The sequence below is a fragment of the Apodemus sylvaticus genome, chromosome 1 (assembly GCF_947179515.1).
Source record: "Apodemus sylvaticus chromosome 1, mApoSyl1.1, whole genome shotgun sequence".
NCBI lineage: Eukaryota > Metazoa > Chordata > Mammalia > Rodentia > Muridae > Apodemus > Apodemus sylvaticus.
This window is the reverse complement of record NC_067472.1, coordinates 178,181,701-178,199,865: the sequence shown is the minus strand read 5'-3', so window position 1 is coordinate 178,199,865 and position 18,165 is coordinate 178,181,701. Positions and strand designations below refer to the sequence as shown.

At 40.2% G+C, this 18,165-nt stretch overlaps 1 protein-coding gene across 1 annotated transcript in view; it reads right to left on the bottom strand.

Annotated features, from left to right (window-relative positions):
* Tdrd12 (tudor domain containing 12) overlaps positions 1 to 18,165 on the bottom strand; it is an 86,527-nt gene that overhangs the window by 57,573 nt on the left and 10,789 nt on the right. Inside the window, exons 3-4 of the mRNA XM_052179188.1 lie at positions 14,307 to 14,443; positions 12,243 to 12,362 (exon numbers count right to left, since the gene is read on the bottom strand). Of these exons, the coding sequence (XP_052035148.1) occupies positions 12,243 to 12,362; positions 14,307 to 14,443 (257 nt within the window). The remainder of the gene's footprint in view (positions 1 to 12,242; positions 12,363 to 14,306; positions 14,444 to 18,165) is intronic.

Here is an 18,165-nt window from a genome sequence, read left to right as displayed (position 1 = left end):
CATCTCTAGAGTCAGCCCTGGGCAAGCCAGCTCCACTGTCCGGGGGCCCTTACTCCAGGACTAGTTAGTACTTTGGCCTCAGCTCCTTTTTCTTCTCCACTAGCTTGCTCTGTCTACATGTCAAAAAGAGTGTCAGAGAAGAGCTGTAGGCACTGCAAACCCAGGACAGAGCAGAGCTTAGAAGTGACAAAAATAAAACAAAGCTTGTTACTGTGAGGTCCAGAGGAAACTCCAACCCCCCAAACTCCAAAAGGCAGTCCAAAAATCAGAAATGGGCCCAACCCAGACTATAGGAGAATTTCAGGTGATTAGATAAAAGCCAGCATTCCTCAGGAACTTGCGAAACCTATTCCCCTCTACCAAAAGAGCTCATTTCCCTCACCTGGCAGAAGGGACTTAAGGCTACTTCTTTGTGGAGCTGTCTATCAACTGCAGGTTCCCTCGCTGTTACTTATTTCACAGTTCACCCTGCTAGCTTCCCTCATTGCTTCCTCTCCCTCCCTCCCTCCCTCGGGCTCCCACCCCCCTCACTCTCCTCACCCTTGCTCTGCCCTCCCAGCAGCCTTCTCTGCTATGCTCCTGCTTCTTAGTGTTTGCTCTCTCTTCTCCACCCCTGCTGTTCTTGCCTGTCATGTGCACAGCACTGGCTTGGTCCAGGCTGCTGGCCATATTCAGTCCACTACTTTCTCTGCTCTGAACTCTTCCAGATGCCTCTGGCTATTTTCTCCCTCCTAGCAACAATAAAAATCTTCCCCCTAACCATGCCAAAGAGCAGTCATGTTATTGGTTTCTACAATTAGAACATGAGTCTCATGTTTGTAATGCCTTTATTTATTAAAGAGAACCTCATTGCCTTCCAACAACTGCTTTAAAGATCACGTGAGTGACAGGCATGGTCAGTGTCCAGACATGATTGGTATTCAAAAATACACATTTGATTTTTACTGAGAGATTAAGCACATTACTTTCAGGGGATTGTAAAGGATTTCTTAAAACAACAAAATAAAGAATTATTTAAGGTCATACTATACATGAAAAAAATAATCTAGTAACTATTTTAGGAAAAAAATAAATTCTTACCAGGTAACAAACTCAAGAGAAAACTCAGTATAGTATGAATGGGTGTCTGTCTGTCTCTCTGGATGTGTATATGTGGTGTGTGTGTGTGTGTGTGTGTGTGTGTGTGTGTGTGTGTGTGCGCGCGCACACACGCGCATATAAAAGGATAAGTGCAAGACAACAGGGAAGAGAAATCTAATACCACCACTAACATTCAACATTGTGTGGAAACCAATAATTTTTAAGAGAATCCTTAAAAGTTTATATTTTTATATAGTATAGGTGTGCAATATATACATACATGCCTATGGTATGTGTGAAAGGTCAGGTCAATGTCAGATGTGTTTCCTCCATCATTTTTTTTTTTTTTTTGAGACTATATAATCAGTTTTCCCAGGCTGGCTGGCCAACACATTTCAGGGACCTTGTCACCACTAGATTACTGGCACACACTACCATATCTAACCTTTTACATGGGTTCTAGGAATTCTAGGAATTCAGATTTGTTTGCAAGGCAGGCACTTTACTAATTGACCCATATTCTCAGGCCCAAAGAAGCACTTTAAAAAAAACTGTATTAGGTATATGGAAGTTTGCTTGCATGTATGTCTGTGCACCATTTAGTATGTGCATGGTCCCTGTGGAGGTCAGAGAGGGGCATTGAATTCCCTGGAACTAGGAGTTAGAGATGATTGTGACCACCCATGTTGAATGCTAGAAATCAACCCCAATTCCTCTGAGAGAACAATTGGTGCTGTTAACTGCTGAGCCATCTCTTCAACCCTCAAGAAGCACTTTGTATATATACAACAAGAATGGTAGAAGTTGCTAGCCTTTTTGAAGGGAAACTTGATAAGAATCTATAACAATTTACAATGCAAAAAGTTCAGTGGAGCAGCTGGGACAGAAATCTTCCTGCCGACATTGGTACCAGGGAGCCAGGAAACTCCACAGTCTTCTGTGCATAGCCCACCAGGAGAGAGAGATCTCCCAGCAGAGCTTTCACTTCTGAGCTCAGAAGAGTAAGGACCCAGGCTTACAGGCCCACAGGAGGAACAAACTCCAGCCAGAGATAACAATACCTACTAGCACCAGAGATAACCAGATAGCGAAAGGCAAGCACAAGAACCCTATCAACAGAAACCAAGGACACATGGCAACATCAGAACCCAGTTCTCCCACCACAGCAAGTCCCGGATACCCCAACACACCAGAAAAGCAAGAGTTGGATTTAAAATCTTATCTCATGATGCTGATAGAGGGCTTCAAGAAAGACTTAAATAACTCCCTTAAAGAAATACAGGAGCAGCCGGGCAGGCGGTGGTGGCGCACACCTTTAATCCAAGCACATGGGAGGCAGAGGCAGGCGGATTTTGAGTTCAAGGCCAGCCTGGTCTACAGAGTGAGTTCCAGGACAGCCAGGGCTACACAGAGAAACCCTGTCTCAAAAAAAACAAAACAAAACAAGAAAACAAAATAAAACAAAATACAGGAGAACATCAGTCAACAGGTAAAATCCCTTAAAGAAAAAGGAGATCCAGAAAATCTGGGACTCTTATGAAAAGACCAAATCTAAGAATAATAAGAATAGAGAAAGAACAAAACAGTACTAAAGGCCCAGAAAACATTTTCAACAAAAATCACAGAAGAAAATGTTCCTAACCCAAAGAAAGAGATGCCTATTAAGATACTAGAAGCATAGAGAATACCAAATAGACTGGACCAGAAAACAGACTCCCTTGGGTACATAATAACAAAATAGTAAATGTTCAGAACACACAAATAATATTAAAAGCTGGAAGGGAAACAGACCAAGTATCATGTAGGTAGGCCTATTAGACTAACACATGATTTCTCAATGGACACTCTAAAAGTTAGAAGGGCTGGACAGATATGTTACAGATTCTCAGACCACAGATTCCATCCCAGACTACTTTACCCAGTAAAATTTTCAGTCACCATAGATGGAGAAAATAAGACATTCCATATTAAATACGAATTTTAGCAATATCTATCTACAAATCCAGTATTACAGAAAGCACTAGAAGGAAAACTCCAACCTAAAGAAGTTAACCATGCAAGAAAACAGAAGGAACAAATAATCTTAGACCAGCAAATCAAAAGAGGGGAAGCACAACTCACTCAAGCACGTGCACGCACATGCACATGTGTGCACACACACACAATGCATATACACACACCATTACTACCACCAACATACATAACAGGAATCTACAAACACTATACATTAATATGTCTTTATGGTCTACATTGCCCAATAAAAAGACATAGACTAACAGAATGGATGCAAAACAGGATCCATAAATCCATCCTGCTGCATCCAAGAAACACACATCAAGTATAGACATCATCTCAGGTAAACAGATAGTAAAAGATATTTCAAGCAAATGGACCTAAAAAGCAATTTTATAAATTGTATAAAAGTATACATTTTAATATCTAACAAAATAGACTTTAAACCAAAACTAATCAGAAGAGATAGGGACAATATAATCAAAGAAAAAATATACCAAGAGGACAAGACAATTCTTAACACCTCTGCACCAAACAAAAGGGCTCCGAACTTATAAAAGAAACACTACTATAGCTAAAATCACATACTGATCCTCATGCAGTGATACTGGGTAGCTTCAATACACTAAAACTTTTTCTCATGTAGATAAAAACTAAACAGAAATGCCGGAGCTAACTGAAGTTATAAACTAAACAAATGGACCTAACAAATATTTACAGAACATTTCACCAAATACAGAAGAATATACCTTCTTCTCAGCACCTCATAAAACTTTCTCTAAAGCTGACCACATACTTAAACACAAAACAAGTACTAACAGATACAAGAAAATTAAAATAACACCCTGCATCCTATCTGCCCCCCAAAAAGTAAAAACTGGATGTCAACAACAAAAGAAACAATAGAAAGCTTACAAACTCATTCATGGAAGCTGAACAACTCACTACATGATGAAAAGTGGGCCAAGATAGAAATTGAAAATAAAATTAGACTTAATTAGACTCCCTAGAATTGAATAAAGATGAATATACAACAAACCCAAACTTATGGGACACAATAAAGGTAATTATAAGAGGCCAAGTTCATAGCACTAAGTACCTACACTAAAAAATATTGGAGAGGTCTCATATTAGTAACGTAACAGCATACCTGAGAAATCTAGAAAAAAGAGAAATCCAGTCAAAAGGAATAGGTGGCAATAAATAACCAAACTCAAGGCTGAAGTCAATAATATAGAAATAAACAAAAAAATACAAAAAGTAAATGCAACTAAGAGTTGGGTTTTTCAGAAAATCAGTAAGATTGGCAAACCCTTATCCAAATTAATTAAAAATAGGAGAAAGAATTATCTAAATTAACAACATTAGAAGAACAGGAGGACATAAGAGACACTGAGGAAATCCAGAGAATCATTAGGACATACTTTAAGAACCTATACTCCAACAAATTGGTGAATCTAAAAGAAATAGACAATTGTTTCCAAAACATATCACTCACCAAAATGAAATTAAGATCAGATAAGCAATTTAAACAGACTCATAATCCCTAGAAATAGAAATAGCCATCAAAATCTCTCAAAGAAAAAAAAAAGTCCCAGGCTAGATGTTTTTAGTGCAGAATTGTACTAGACTTTCAAAGAAGACACTCCGCTATTTCACAAAACAGAAACAGAGGGAACATTCCATAACTCATTTTGAGGTCAGTTACCCTAATAATCAAACCACATAAAGACCCAATAAAGAGAATTATATACCAATTTCTCTTAACATGGATGTGAAAATTATTAATAAAATATTTGCAAACTGAATCCAAAAACACATCAAAAAGATCATCTGTCATGATCAAATAGGATTCATCTCAGAGTTGCAGGGTTGGTTTAACACACACAAATTGATAAATATAATCAACCACATAAACAAATTAAAAGACAAAACCCACATAATCATCTCATTTGAGGCAGAAAAGGCCTTTGACAAAATCTAACACCCCTTCATGATAAAAGTTCTGGAGAGATTGGGGATGCGGAGCCATACTTCAACATAATTAAGGCAGTTTACAGCAGCCATAGAAAACAGCAACTTAAAGGAAGAAAAATTTAAAGCAATTCCACTAAAATCAAGAATAAGACAAGGAAGCCGGGCGGTGGGGGCTCACTCCTGTAATCCCAGCACTCTGGGAGGCAGAGGCAGGCAGATTTCTGAGTTCGAGGCCAGCCTGGTCTACAGAGTGAGTTCCAGGACAGCCAGAGCTATACAGAGAAACCTTGTCTCGAAAAAAAACCAAAAACCAACATCAAAAAAACAAAAACAAAAACAAAACAAAACAAAAAAAAAGAATAAGACAAGGCTGTCTACCATCATCCCATACCCATTTCAATATAGTAATGGAAGTCTTAGCTAGGACGGTAAGACAATTGAAAGAGATATAAACTGGAAAATAAAAAGTCAATGTATGGGCTGGAGAGATGACTCAGTGGTTAAGAGCACTGACTCCTCTTCCAGAGGTCCTGAGTTCAATTCCCAGCAACCACATGGTGGCTCACAACCATCTGTAATGGGATCTAATAACCTTTTCTGGTGTGTCTGAAAAGAGCAATGGTGTACTCACAGATAAATAAATCTAAAAAAAAAAAAAAAGAAAAGTCAATGTATGTTTATTTACAGGTGATATGATTATATATGACTCTAAAAATTCCACCAGCAACTCCTACAGCTGATAATCACTCTCAGCCAAGTAGCTGGACATAAAATTAACTCACAAAAATAAGCAACCCTCCTATATACAAATGACAGACTGAGAAAAAATTAGGGAAACAACACCCTTTACAATAGCATCAAATACTACAAAATATCTTGGGGTAACTCTAACAAAGCAAGTAAAACACATGATAAAAATTTCAAGACACTGAAGAAAGAAATTAAATACATCAGAAAATGAAAAGATCTCTAATATTTATGAGATTAATGAGGTAAAAATGGCTATTCTACCTGTGAATAAGAATGACTAAGACAGAAGTTGGTACCAGAAGTAGGATAATGCTGTGGTAGAGCTGACCATGCTTTTGTTTGTAGGCATATAGAAAACTTTTGAGACTTTGGATTAGAAAAGTGGCTTGGACATTTTTTGAGTGTGGCTCAATGGTCTATCCTAGTAGGAATGTGGAAGACTGAGAGTGATTTGAACTGTGGGAAGCCAGTTCTAGAAGTTCAGTGGGGAGGACTATTAATATGTGGCCTAGAGACCATTCTTGTGATAGTTTGGTAAAGAATGTGGCTCCTTTTTGCCTTTGTCTGAAAAATCTGCCTGAGGCTAAATTGAAGAATTTTGGATTAATGGTGTTGGCAGAGGAGATTTCAAAACAGTTTACTATTGATTGTATTATGTGGTTATTAGTAGCCAATCTTTTTTTTTCTTTTTAAAGACTTATTTATTTAATGCATGCGTACACTATTGCTGTCTTCAGACATACCAGAAGGTGGTACAGGATCCCATTACAGATGGCTATGAACTGGGAATTGAACTCAGGATCTCTGGAAGAACAGCCAGTGCTCTTAACTGCTGAGCCATCTCTCTAGCTCTAGTGGCTAATCTTATGCAGATCTATATTGAAAAGGGCAAGCTTAGCAAAGAAATAGACAAAATTTAGTTTGAGGAGGAAGGGGGCAACAGGAAGCTAAGTCCTATGCTCAGTGGATAAAAAAATGTTTAAAGCTTGATGCTTTAGTAATAAAAACAGCATGTTGATTGATACAATTAAGTTGAAGACCCAGAACATAAGTCCACATATTCATGGACACCTGATTTTTATAATGAAGCCAGAAACATATTCTGGAAAAAAAGTAGCATCTCTTCTCTCCTTCCCCCCTCACTTTTTATCAGACAGGGTTGTGTGTGTGTGGCCCTGACTGTCCTAGAACTGGTTTTATAGACCAGGCTGGCCTCAAACACAGAGATCTGCCTGTCTCTGCCTCTCAAGTGCTAGGATTAAAGGTTTGTGCCACCACTACCCAGCAAGGTCCTATTAATTAGTTGTTTTTTTTTGTTTGTTTGTTTTTTGTTGTTTTGTTTTTTCAAGACAGGGTTTCTATGTGTAGCCCTGGCTGTCCTGGAACTCACTCTGTAGACCCGGCTAACCTCGAACTCAGAAATCTACCCGCCTCTGCCTCCCAAGAGCTGGGATTAAAGGCGTGCGCCACCGCCCGCCTGGCTATTAATTAGTTGTTAATCTTAGTTCCTGTGCCAGTGAGTTCAAGGCTATTCCCCATTTTTTCTTCTATCAGGTTCAGTGTATCTGGTCTTATGTTGAAGTATTTGATCCAATTGGAGTTGAGTTTTGTACAGAGTGTGAGGAATAGATATATTTGGAATCTTCAACATGCAGCCATCTAGTTTGACCAGCATAATTTGTTGAAGATATTGTTCCAGCACTCAGGAGGCAGAGGCAGGCAGATCTCCATGAGTTCAAAAATCCAGCCTAGTCTATAAAGTGAATTCCAGGATAGCCAGGGACATGCAGTGAAACCCTGTCTCTAAAAAAACAAAACAACAAAAAGGAGGAACCTCGTGGAACTGTAAAGCTTCTGTATGGCAAGGGGCACCATCATTCAGACAAAGAAATCAGTTAGTGTTCTACTGCAATGAAGAGACACCATAATCATGGCAACTCTTTTTAAAAGAAAGCATTTGACTGGGGGTGGCTTATACTTTCAGAGGTTTAGTTCATTATCATGACAGGAAGCATGGTGGCATACAGGCAGACGTGGTGCTGGAGTAGTAGCTGAGAGTTCTGCATCTTGATCCATAAGCAGCAGGAACATAGAGCCCTCAAAGGCCACCCTCAGTGATTCATTTCCTCCGCAAGGGCCATACTTCTTAAACCTTTCAAACAGTGCCACTCTGGTGACCAAGTATTCAAATCTATGAGCCTTTGAAGGACACTCTCATTCAAAGCACCAGAGCTAGATAACAAATAACAAGAAAACAAATAACTCAACTAAAACAAGAGATCTAGATTGAAACAGAAAATTCTCAAAAGAGGAAATTCAAAAATGGGTGAAAAGCACTTAAAAGAAATGTTCATTCTGACTAGTGTGAGGTAAAATCTGAGGGTTGTTTTGATTTGCATTTCCCTAATGACTAATGATGTTGAACATTTCTTTCTTTCTTTTTTTTTTAAAGATTTATTGATTTATTTTATATATGTGCATACACTGTCGCTCTCATCAGACACCCCAGAAGAAGACATCAGATTCCATCAGATGGTTGTGAGCCACCATGTGGTTGCTGGGATTTGAACTCAGGACCTTCAGAAGAGCAGTCAGTGCTCTTAACCCCTGAGCCATCTCTCCAGCCCAGATGTTGAACATTTCTTAAGGTGCTTCTCAGCCATTTGAAATTCTTCAGGTGAAAAATCTTTGCTTAGCTTTGTACCCCATTTTTAATAGGGTTATTTGGCTCTCTGGAGTCTAACTTCTTGAGTTCTTTGTATATATTGGATATTAGCCCTCTGTCGGATATAGGGGTGGTGAAGATCTTTTCCCAATTTGTTGGTTGCCGTTTTGTCCTTTTGACAGTGTTCTTTGACTTACAGAAGCTTTGTAGTTTTGTGAGGTCCCATTTGTCAACTCTTGATCTTAGAGCATAAGCTATTGGTGTCTGGCGGTTCCTCAGAAAATAGGGATTACCATGACAGAGAACTGGATTGACTGGGGAACTGGTGGAGGGAAGAGGGCTTATGGGACTTACGGGGAGGAGGGAACCAGGAAAGGGAAAATCATTTGGAATGTAAACAAAGAATATAGAAAAAAAAAAGAAATAAATGTTCAAGGGCATGACACGTCCGGAGGACCCTGTTATAACACTCCTGGGCATATACCCAGAGGAATACCCGGCATGCAATAAAGTCACATGCTCCACAATGTTCATAGCAGCCTTATTTATAATAGCCAGAAACTGGAAAGAACCCAGATGTCCTCAATGGAGGAATGGATACAGAAAATGTGATATATTTACACAATGGAATATTACTCAGTAATTAAAAACAATGAATTCATGAAATTCTTAGGCAAATGGTTGGAACTGGAAAATATCATCCTAGTGAGGTAACCCAATCCCAAAAGAACACACATGGAATGCAGTCACTGATAAGTGGATATTAGCTCAGAAGCTCTGAATACCCAAGACACAATTCACATATCAAATGATTCCCAAGAAGAAGGAAGGAGAGGGCCCTGGTCCTGGAAAGGCTTGATGCAGCAATGTAGGGAATTACCAGGACAGATAAGTGGGAGGGGGTTGATTGGGGAATGGGCAGAGGGAAGAGGGCTTATGGGACTTATGGGAAGGGGGGAACCAGGAAAGGGGAAAGCATTTGGAGTGTAAACAAAGAATATAGAAAATAAATAAAAAAAGAAATGTTCAATATCCTTTGTCATCAGGAAAATACAAATTGAAACTGCTTTAAGATTCTATCTTTTACTCGTCAGAAAGGCTAAGATCAATAAAAAAAATGGGACAGTTCATGCTGGTGAGGATATGGAGCAAGGGAAACACTCACTTACTGCTGGTGGGAGTGAAACTTATACAGCTACTACGGAAATCAGTGTAGTGGTTCCTCAGGATCTACCTCAGAACTAATATACCCCAACATTCAGCTATACCGCGGTTGGACTTATGTCCAAAAGATGTTTCAACTTTACCACAGAGATACCTGTTCATCCATGTTCATTGCTGCTCTATGCATAATAACCAGAAACTGGAAACACCCTAAATGTCCCTCAACAGGAGAATGGATTTAAAAAAACCAAAACTATGGTATGTTAACACAATGGAATATTACTCAATACATGAAATTCTCAGGTAAATGGAACGAAACTAGAAAAAAAAAATCATCCTTAGTGGGGTTGTCTCAGACTCAAAAAGACAAAAAGGTATATATTTATGTATATGAAAATATTAGCTGTGAAGTCAGTGATAACCAAGTTACAATTTGTCAAATCACAGAGGTTAGGTATAGTTAGGGACAAACAGATTTCATTAGGAAGGGGAAACAGAATAGAGTTAAGGATGCATACAGGAGCTGGATTGGGAGGGTCAAGTGGAGGAGGAGAGCAAACAATGGAGGGAATATTGGGGAGAAACAATTAAAATTAAAGGCCATTTGAGTAGTAGTATGGAAACATAAAACAGTAGAAACTGGGCAGATGTCTTACAGACCCTAAAAGAACACAAATGCCAGGCCAGGCTATGATACCCAGCAAAACTCTTAATTACTATAGATGGAGAAATCAAGATATTTCAGGATAAAACAAAATTTACACAGTATCTTTCCATGATCCAGCCCTACAAAGAATAATGGAAAACTCCAACACAAGGAGGGAAACTACACCCTAGAAAAAGCAAGAAAGTAATCTTCTTTCAACAAATCTAAAAGAAGATAGCCACACAAACATAATTCCACTTCTAACAACAAAATCAACAGGAAGCGACAATCACTATTATTTAGTATCTCTTAATATCAATGGACTCAATTACCCAATAAAAAAGACAGAATAACAGACTGGATACATAAACAGGACCCAGCATTTTGCTGCACACAGGAAATGCGCCTCAGTTACAAATATAGACACTACCTCAGAGTAAAAGGCTAGAAAACAATTTTTTCAAGCAAATGGGCCCAAGAAAAACACAATGACTTCATGAAATTTGCAGGCAAATGGATAGATCTAGAAAATATTATCCTAAGTGAGGTAACACAGTCAAGTTACCACACAAAGACCACACATAGTATGCACTCACTGATAAGTGGGTATTAGGCCAAGAGTGTGGAATACCCACAATAAAATTCATGGACCACATGTAGCTCAAGAGGTAGAAAGACTTAAGAATGAATGCTTCTTCAATCCTACCTAGAAGAGGGAACAAAATAATCAAGGGAAGTATAGGATGGACGGGACTGGAAGGAAGAGAAGAGGGGGTAGGGGAAAAAGAGGGGAAGATTCAGGTATGGGAGGAGATGGAGATGTATAGAGAGTCAGGAAATTGAACAGAGATGTCTGGCAATGGCGAATGGGGAACTAGGGGTAGCAACCAGAAAGTCCCAGATGCCAGGAAAGCAAGAGTCTCCCAGGATCCCACAGGTTGACATTAGCTGAAATACCCACAAAGGGGAGATAGAACCTGTCAAGACCATATCCAGAGGTTAGGCATGGCCCCCCAGTTGAGGGATAGGGCCACAAATCCATCTCCAAAATTTTAATCCAGAATTGTTCTTGTCTAAAGGAAATACAGGGACAAATAGTGGAGCACACACTGAAGGAAAGACCATCCAGAGATTGTCCCACCTGGGGATCCATCCCACATGCAGATACCAAACCCAGACACTATACCAAGAAGTGCTTGCTGACAGGAGCCAGATACAGCTGTCTCCTGAGAGGCTCTGCCAGATCCTGACCAATACAGATGCAGGTGCTCGCAGTCAACCATTGGACTGTGCACAGGGACCCCATTGGAGGAGTTAAGGGAAGGACTGAAGGAGCTGAAAGAGTCTTGTCTGGCACCAATGGGAGGGGAGGCCCTTTGGTCCTGTGAAGGCTTGATGCCTCAATGTAGAGGAATGCTAGAGCAGTGAGGCTGGAATGGGTGGGAGCACCCTCAAAAAAGCAGGGTACAGGGGGATGGGATGGGGGGACTTGCAGAGGGGGACCTGGGAACAGGGATAACATTTGAAATGTAAATAAACAGAATGCCCAATTAAAAGAAAGCTTAAAACAAACAAAAAAAAATTAAAATAACGTGGAGAGAGACAAGCAGCAGGGAACTCTGGCCACCATATATGTGTGTACCACACACACAAATATATGTACCCATGATTTACTGATTTTGGTAACTGTTTTGCTTATATGGGAAAAATTCTTTAAAATAAACAGCTCACAGTATTTCTGATCTGATCTGTAGTTTTCAGATGGTTCTAGGCAGGAGAGAATCATAAAGTTAATTCTGTTAACATGAGTAACAATGTGAACTTGTTTTATTTAAACTTTTCTGTAAGCCTGAAATTATTTCAAAAGTTCTACAATACATTAAACATATAGTGAATAAAAGAAAAAGGAGTCCCAGTATTTTAAGCTTCACAAAAAGATATACTTACACAATCTCAGCATTGTCTTCACAGAAGTCAATGTGCAACGTCACAGGTTTTGTACAGTAAAGTTTGAATTTTTTTGCTCTGTAAGGAAGCTGCATAAAAGATTCTACTGCAACTCGGATGCTTAAAGGTAAAATACAAATATTTTTATTGTAAGTAAAAAATACATATAACAAATTCACTTAAAGCACAGTTATATAATTAATATACTGTTCACTAAGGAGCAAAAGAAAACAAGTTTATGTATAAAGGTCTACACACTGCACATAATCTAAGGTAGTAATATTCTGTGGCATAGGAGTTTAGACTTTAGGCTATATATATATATATATATATATATATATATATATATATATATACACACATGTATATATATTTGTATATATAGAGAGAGAGGGGAGTGGGAGGGAGGGAAAGAGAGGGAGGGAGAGGGAGGAAGGGGGCTACAAATGGTGAGAAATAATGAATAACAACTGAACGTGTGAAGGGGCCTAATTTCTATTTTTAGTCTTTTAGATAACGTCTCAATATGGTTCAGACTGGCCTGCTTCCATGTCCCTTGTGCTAGGATTACCGGCATGTGTCACCATCACCATGCCTGGCTTCTCACTACTTTTAAATATCAAATCCAGGCAGGTGAGGTGCCTAGAGGGCTACAGCACCAGCCACAAAGTCTGGTGGCCTGAGCTTGATCTCTGAGACCTACAAGGTGGAAGGAAAGAATTGACTCCTGCAAGGTGTCCTCTGACCTTCACACGTACACTACGGCTTGAGTATCAATCTCAACACACACAACAAATAAGTTCATAAAATGCCAATTTTCTCATATGATCAGAATCACACAAAAGGTTCTTTAACAGATTGATGTGGTTACAAAAGCTGGAGGAATGAGATCTGATAAGGTACAATTTGGTCGATTCTTCTTCAGGCAAACTGCAAGCCATGTTAACCTAACACATCTCAAATGCCAACTGGCTCTCTTTCCAGGATCCCACCTTCCATAGGCAACCACACAGGCTGGTTATCTGGGACAGGTTAGACAGTACTGTACATATATCATGTAATTATCTTGCCCTAAATAAACTAAGCAAGGAGAAAATAAACAAGGAGAAAAGTTCACAAAAAGAAAGCACAATAGTTCTTTTGAAACAAAAAATAAAAGCTGCAAAGTTCTGAACACTACTTCTTCCTGTACTCTCTGTAAACCCTAATGTCCTACTTGTCACATGCTTCTAATGCTACTATAGCCTGTCTGTCACAGTGCCTTACTCAATGGGAACAAGGGTCCTCATGTTTAAATGACTACCTTTTATTCTGAGAAGAAAACCTGCAAGGCAAAGACCAACCTATTAGTTCCAGTAAACTGTAACTGTGGTCCCCGAATCAGAGCAGCCTGCCCAATGAACATTTGGCTCCTGTGTCCTACCTTAAGAGACAGCCAGACTCTCTCCTTATGCAAGAGAATTGAGAATGTATGCTTGCATACTTTGCCCTGTGTACCCTAACAGTAGTCTGCATTCTCCTTTTCTACAAGACAAAAAAAAAAAAAAAAATCCTACTTCTTGGCAGCATCTTTCCTTAGTCATATCCCCATCTAAAACCTTCTCTGTCCATGCGCAAGCTAAGGGGACAGACAAGATGGCAGCAGCACAAGAGATGCACACAGAACAGCTTGCCCGGCCCTTTCAGGAAAGCAGACACCTGTGAGCCCATTCTGACTCCCTGTGCTTCCAAGTCTCTCCTTATTTTAAAAATCGACATTGATTTGGTTGAGAGACAGCTCGGCAGTTAAGAACACATGCTGCTCTGGCTGAGGTCCTGTACTTGGCTCTCAGTACCCACACTGGGTGGCTCACACGGCCTTAAGTCTAACTCCAAGGATCTAATGATCTTCTGGTGTGAGCACATGCATGTGCATGTACAGACCAACACACAAAACACATATACACATAATTCAAAATATATCTTTAAAATGTTTAAAATAATGCATTTATTTTATTGATATTTTACTTTAAAACTGCCATCTGCCTCCTTAAGGCACATAAGATAAAGTTAACACATATGTACTTTTTAGATTTTACTGGAATATACTTGGCAAAATCCACAAGGAAACATTCTGCCAGGTACTGGTCTGCAGAAGAGATGATCGACTTAATCACAGCCCTGCACCAGCACTTCAGCTCCTGACAGTACACCACACACACCTACAAAATGAAAACAAGCTCAGGGTTAAATCACAAATGAGAAACATAAGATCCGTCAGCTGACCACAGGCCAGAGCGGCAGCGAGCTGCACCTCAGGAAGTACTGTCTACCAGGAAGGAGGTGTGGGACGATTTTTCTTACTACAGTAGTTCCCACTAGTAACGATTTCTGCTGCTCACAGTTTAGTCTGAAAAGATTAATGAATGTCCCACAAGTCAACAATTTATACTTCTCTGCTCCAGGTGGCGTAAGGAATTCTTATACCATCTTGCTCCACTGAGCCTACACCGTGAGTGGCTCACCTGTGCAGCACATACTATATGAACAGTACTGGCCACTTAATCACCATCCTGTCTTGGATATCAGGCCAGCTGTCATAGGACTGAATATAACACTTGGTTCAAATAACCTTTATTTCACCTAAAAATGGCCTTACAGAAGATTTTTATTACAGTGCATTATCATCATTATGCTATTTTATTATTGTTGCCAGTGTCTTCCTATGCTTAATTTGTAAATGAAGCTCTGCAGTAACTCATATCTCCACTAGAATCTTAGCAGAGTAGCACCTTAACTCCAGTTTCTACAATGTACAAGTTAAAATGCATTGTTCTCTCTTCTCCAGTCAGAAGTTCCAACTCTGGTTCCTTTACCCCTTGGCTTGCTACACTTTAATGTCCACTTTTTTCCACTGGGATAAATAGTCCCTGGCTCTATGACAGTATGAACTTTGTCTTTTGGGGTTTGCTTGGTCATGGTACACTGCCTGCCATATACTGAGTCATTCAAAAGCCATACTTGCTGAATGGCTGCAGCTGCTCTTAAGGGAAACACCCTGACAAAGTGACAGTCCTTAACATCCTGACTTGACCTTAGAGCCCTGCCAGGCCACAGGCTATTTGATTGGCAATCTACAGCCAGGCAAATCATGTGCTGATTGCAGGCTTTTACAAAGCCACCCAGGAAACTGACTTTGGAAACTACAGTATAGCTACTCCACAAGAACAATACAGTTCAAGTCAATGATGAGAGAGAAATTCTGATACAGGATGAAGGTCACTTCTACTAAATGCCAAAATCAGATGTTTGCAGGATGTGTTGCACAGTTAATTTCCACAGCCAGCAGATTTTGAAACTGTTATTCTATAGCAAGCTATCAAAGATAACAATGATTACAAATAATGTAGCTTAGTAGTATACATACCTACATGCAAGAACACAGCTTCAATTCCTATAATCCAAAACACACAGCTTCCTAGTAGTGACATCCTCCCTACAAGAACATGCCTTCTCCTTCGTGTCTCTTCAAGAGAGGAAGAGGAAACTAGAGCAGCAGCGAGGAAACTGGAGCAGGGCTCCAGTCTGAACTTCAGAACTGTAACATGCCCAGGGAGCTGGAAAGGTGCCATGGTTGACTCCTGCACAAACTGTGATCTTATGTCCTGGTGCTGCCCTATCTTCTGTCAGCTGTGTGCAAAAATGTGAAGTCTACTGAAGGCTGCTCCTTCCAGAGGAAACAGCACTAAAGCCCCTGGATCAAGGGGCCATCTAATAGACATATTTGGATTTAAAAATAGAAATAAAGAAAGAAGACTAACAAAAGTTCAAAGGAGCTGGAAGTAAAGTTCAGAGGCATATAAGAAACTTTGGGTTCCATCTCAAGTACAAAATAAAAATTAAGTAAGCAGGGCTTGAAAGATGCTCAGCGGTTAAGAGCACTGACTGCTCTTCCTGAGATTCTGAGTTCAATTCCCAGCAACCACAAGGTGCCTCACAACCCTCTGCAATGGAATCTGGGGCCCTCCTCTGACATTCAGGTGTACATGAAGATAGAGTACTCATATACATAAAATAAATAAAATAAATCTTAGAAATTAAGTAAATAAACAGAGAAGAAAGAGGGAAGACTCTGAATACCAAACGGGATACCTGGACACCAATCACTAAGACGAAAAATTAAAAGAGTAAGAATCATTCTTAGGATAAAGAAAATGTGGTACATTTACTCGGCTAATAAAAACAATAACATCATGAAATTTGCAAGCAAATGGATAGAACTAGAAAAGATCATCTTGAGGTAACCCAGAAAGACAAACATGGTATGTATTCACTTAGGTGGATAATAAAGTAAAGGATAATCAAGCTACAGTCCACAGACCCTGAGAAGCTAAATAACAAGGAGGGCTGAGGGGCTGGTGACACATGAATCGCAGGGGTGGGTGGAGAGAGGGACCTGGATAGAGGGCGTGGGAATGGAGACAGGCGAGGGTGAGCTAGCGAAGACTCTCAGCAAGGGAGGCTATGAAGCTTGAACTCTCCATCTCCTAGAACCAGGAAGAGTTCCAGTGGAGGGACTGGGACACCAACAGTCACAAAACCTTCTACCTACAATCTGTCCTGCCTACAAGATGTGCTGGGGTAAAGGTGGCGAAGAAATTGTGGGAGTGGCCAACCAAGGAGCGGTCAAGCTTAAGACCCATGCTATAAATAGAAACCTACCCCTGACACTGCCCAGAAGACCAGAAGCCAGAGGCTGGATAAGATAGCCCAGAGACCCACAATAGAACCAAACACAAATGGGAAAAAAAAACAATTAAATGATTCCTAATGATATTCTGCTATAATCATAAGTGCGCATCTGCTCATCTGTAATCAAAGAGGCTTCACCCAGCAACAAATGTAAACAGATGCAGAGACCCACAGTCAAATATTAGGCAGAGTTTGGGGAATACCCCTGAAGAGGGGAGGAAGGATTATAGGAGCCAGAGGGGGTCAAGGACACCACAAGAAAACCCACAGAATCAATCAACCTGGGGCCATAAGAGTCCACAGAGAGTGAACCGCCAACTAGGAGATCTGCATGGGCCTGACCGGCCCTCTGCACACACACTGCAGTTGTATAGCTCGGGCTTCTGGGGATAATAATATCTCTGACTCTGATGCCTGCCTTTAGACAGCTTTGTCCCTACTAGGTGGCCTTGTCTAGACTAAATCGGAGGTGCCTAGTATTCCTGCAACTTCCTATGCCATGGCTGCTTGATATCCATCAAGGCCAGCCCTTTTCTGAAGAGAAATGGAGGAGGAGCAGATAGGATTTGAGGGTGGATTGGGGAGGAGGACTAAAAGGAGAGGGGGGAGGGAAAACTGTGGTCAGGATGTAATACACTTTTAAAAAAAAAAGAGAGAGAGAGAACTATCCTTAAGTGTTTACACTACAAAATCTTTTTGTTTTGTTTTTGTTTTTGAGACAGGGTCTCTTTACACAGCCCTGGCCATCCTGGAACTCACTATGCACCAGGCTAGCCTCAAATTGGTCTACCTGCCTCTGCCTCCTCCTAAATGCTGGGCCTCTGCCTCCTCCTAAATGCTGGGCTTAAAGGCATGAGCCACCATACACAGCTAACTATTTCATATTTTATTAGTTAATAAATGAGGAAAAGTTCTACATAGATGAATCCTAACTCAAAATGCAAAAGAATGAGAAAAAAAAATCTCATGTCAAAACCAGAAAGGAAAGAGCTGATGGTGACTACTGAATGCAGAGACCACTAAGTGAAACATTGTTGTCCAGAATGAGACCAAGCTGTGGCAACCTCAACCCATGGCATCTTAGCAACTCTCAGAGTCTTACCTTCCAAGTTAATATAACTGGAAGTTCACAGAATACATACTGAGGGAAAGAGACCTCAAATCCACCCAAATCATTTAGCTATGCTTAGTA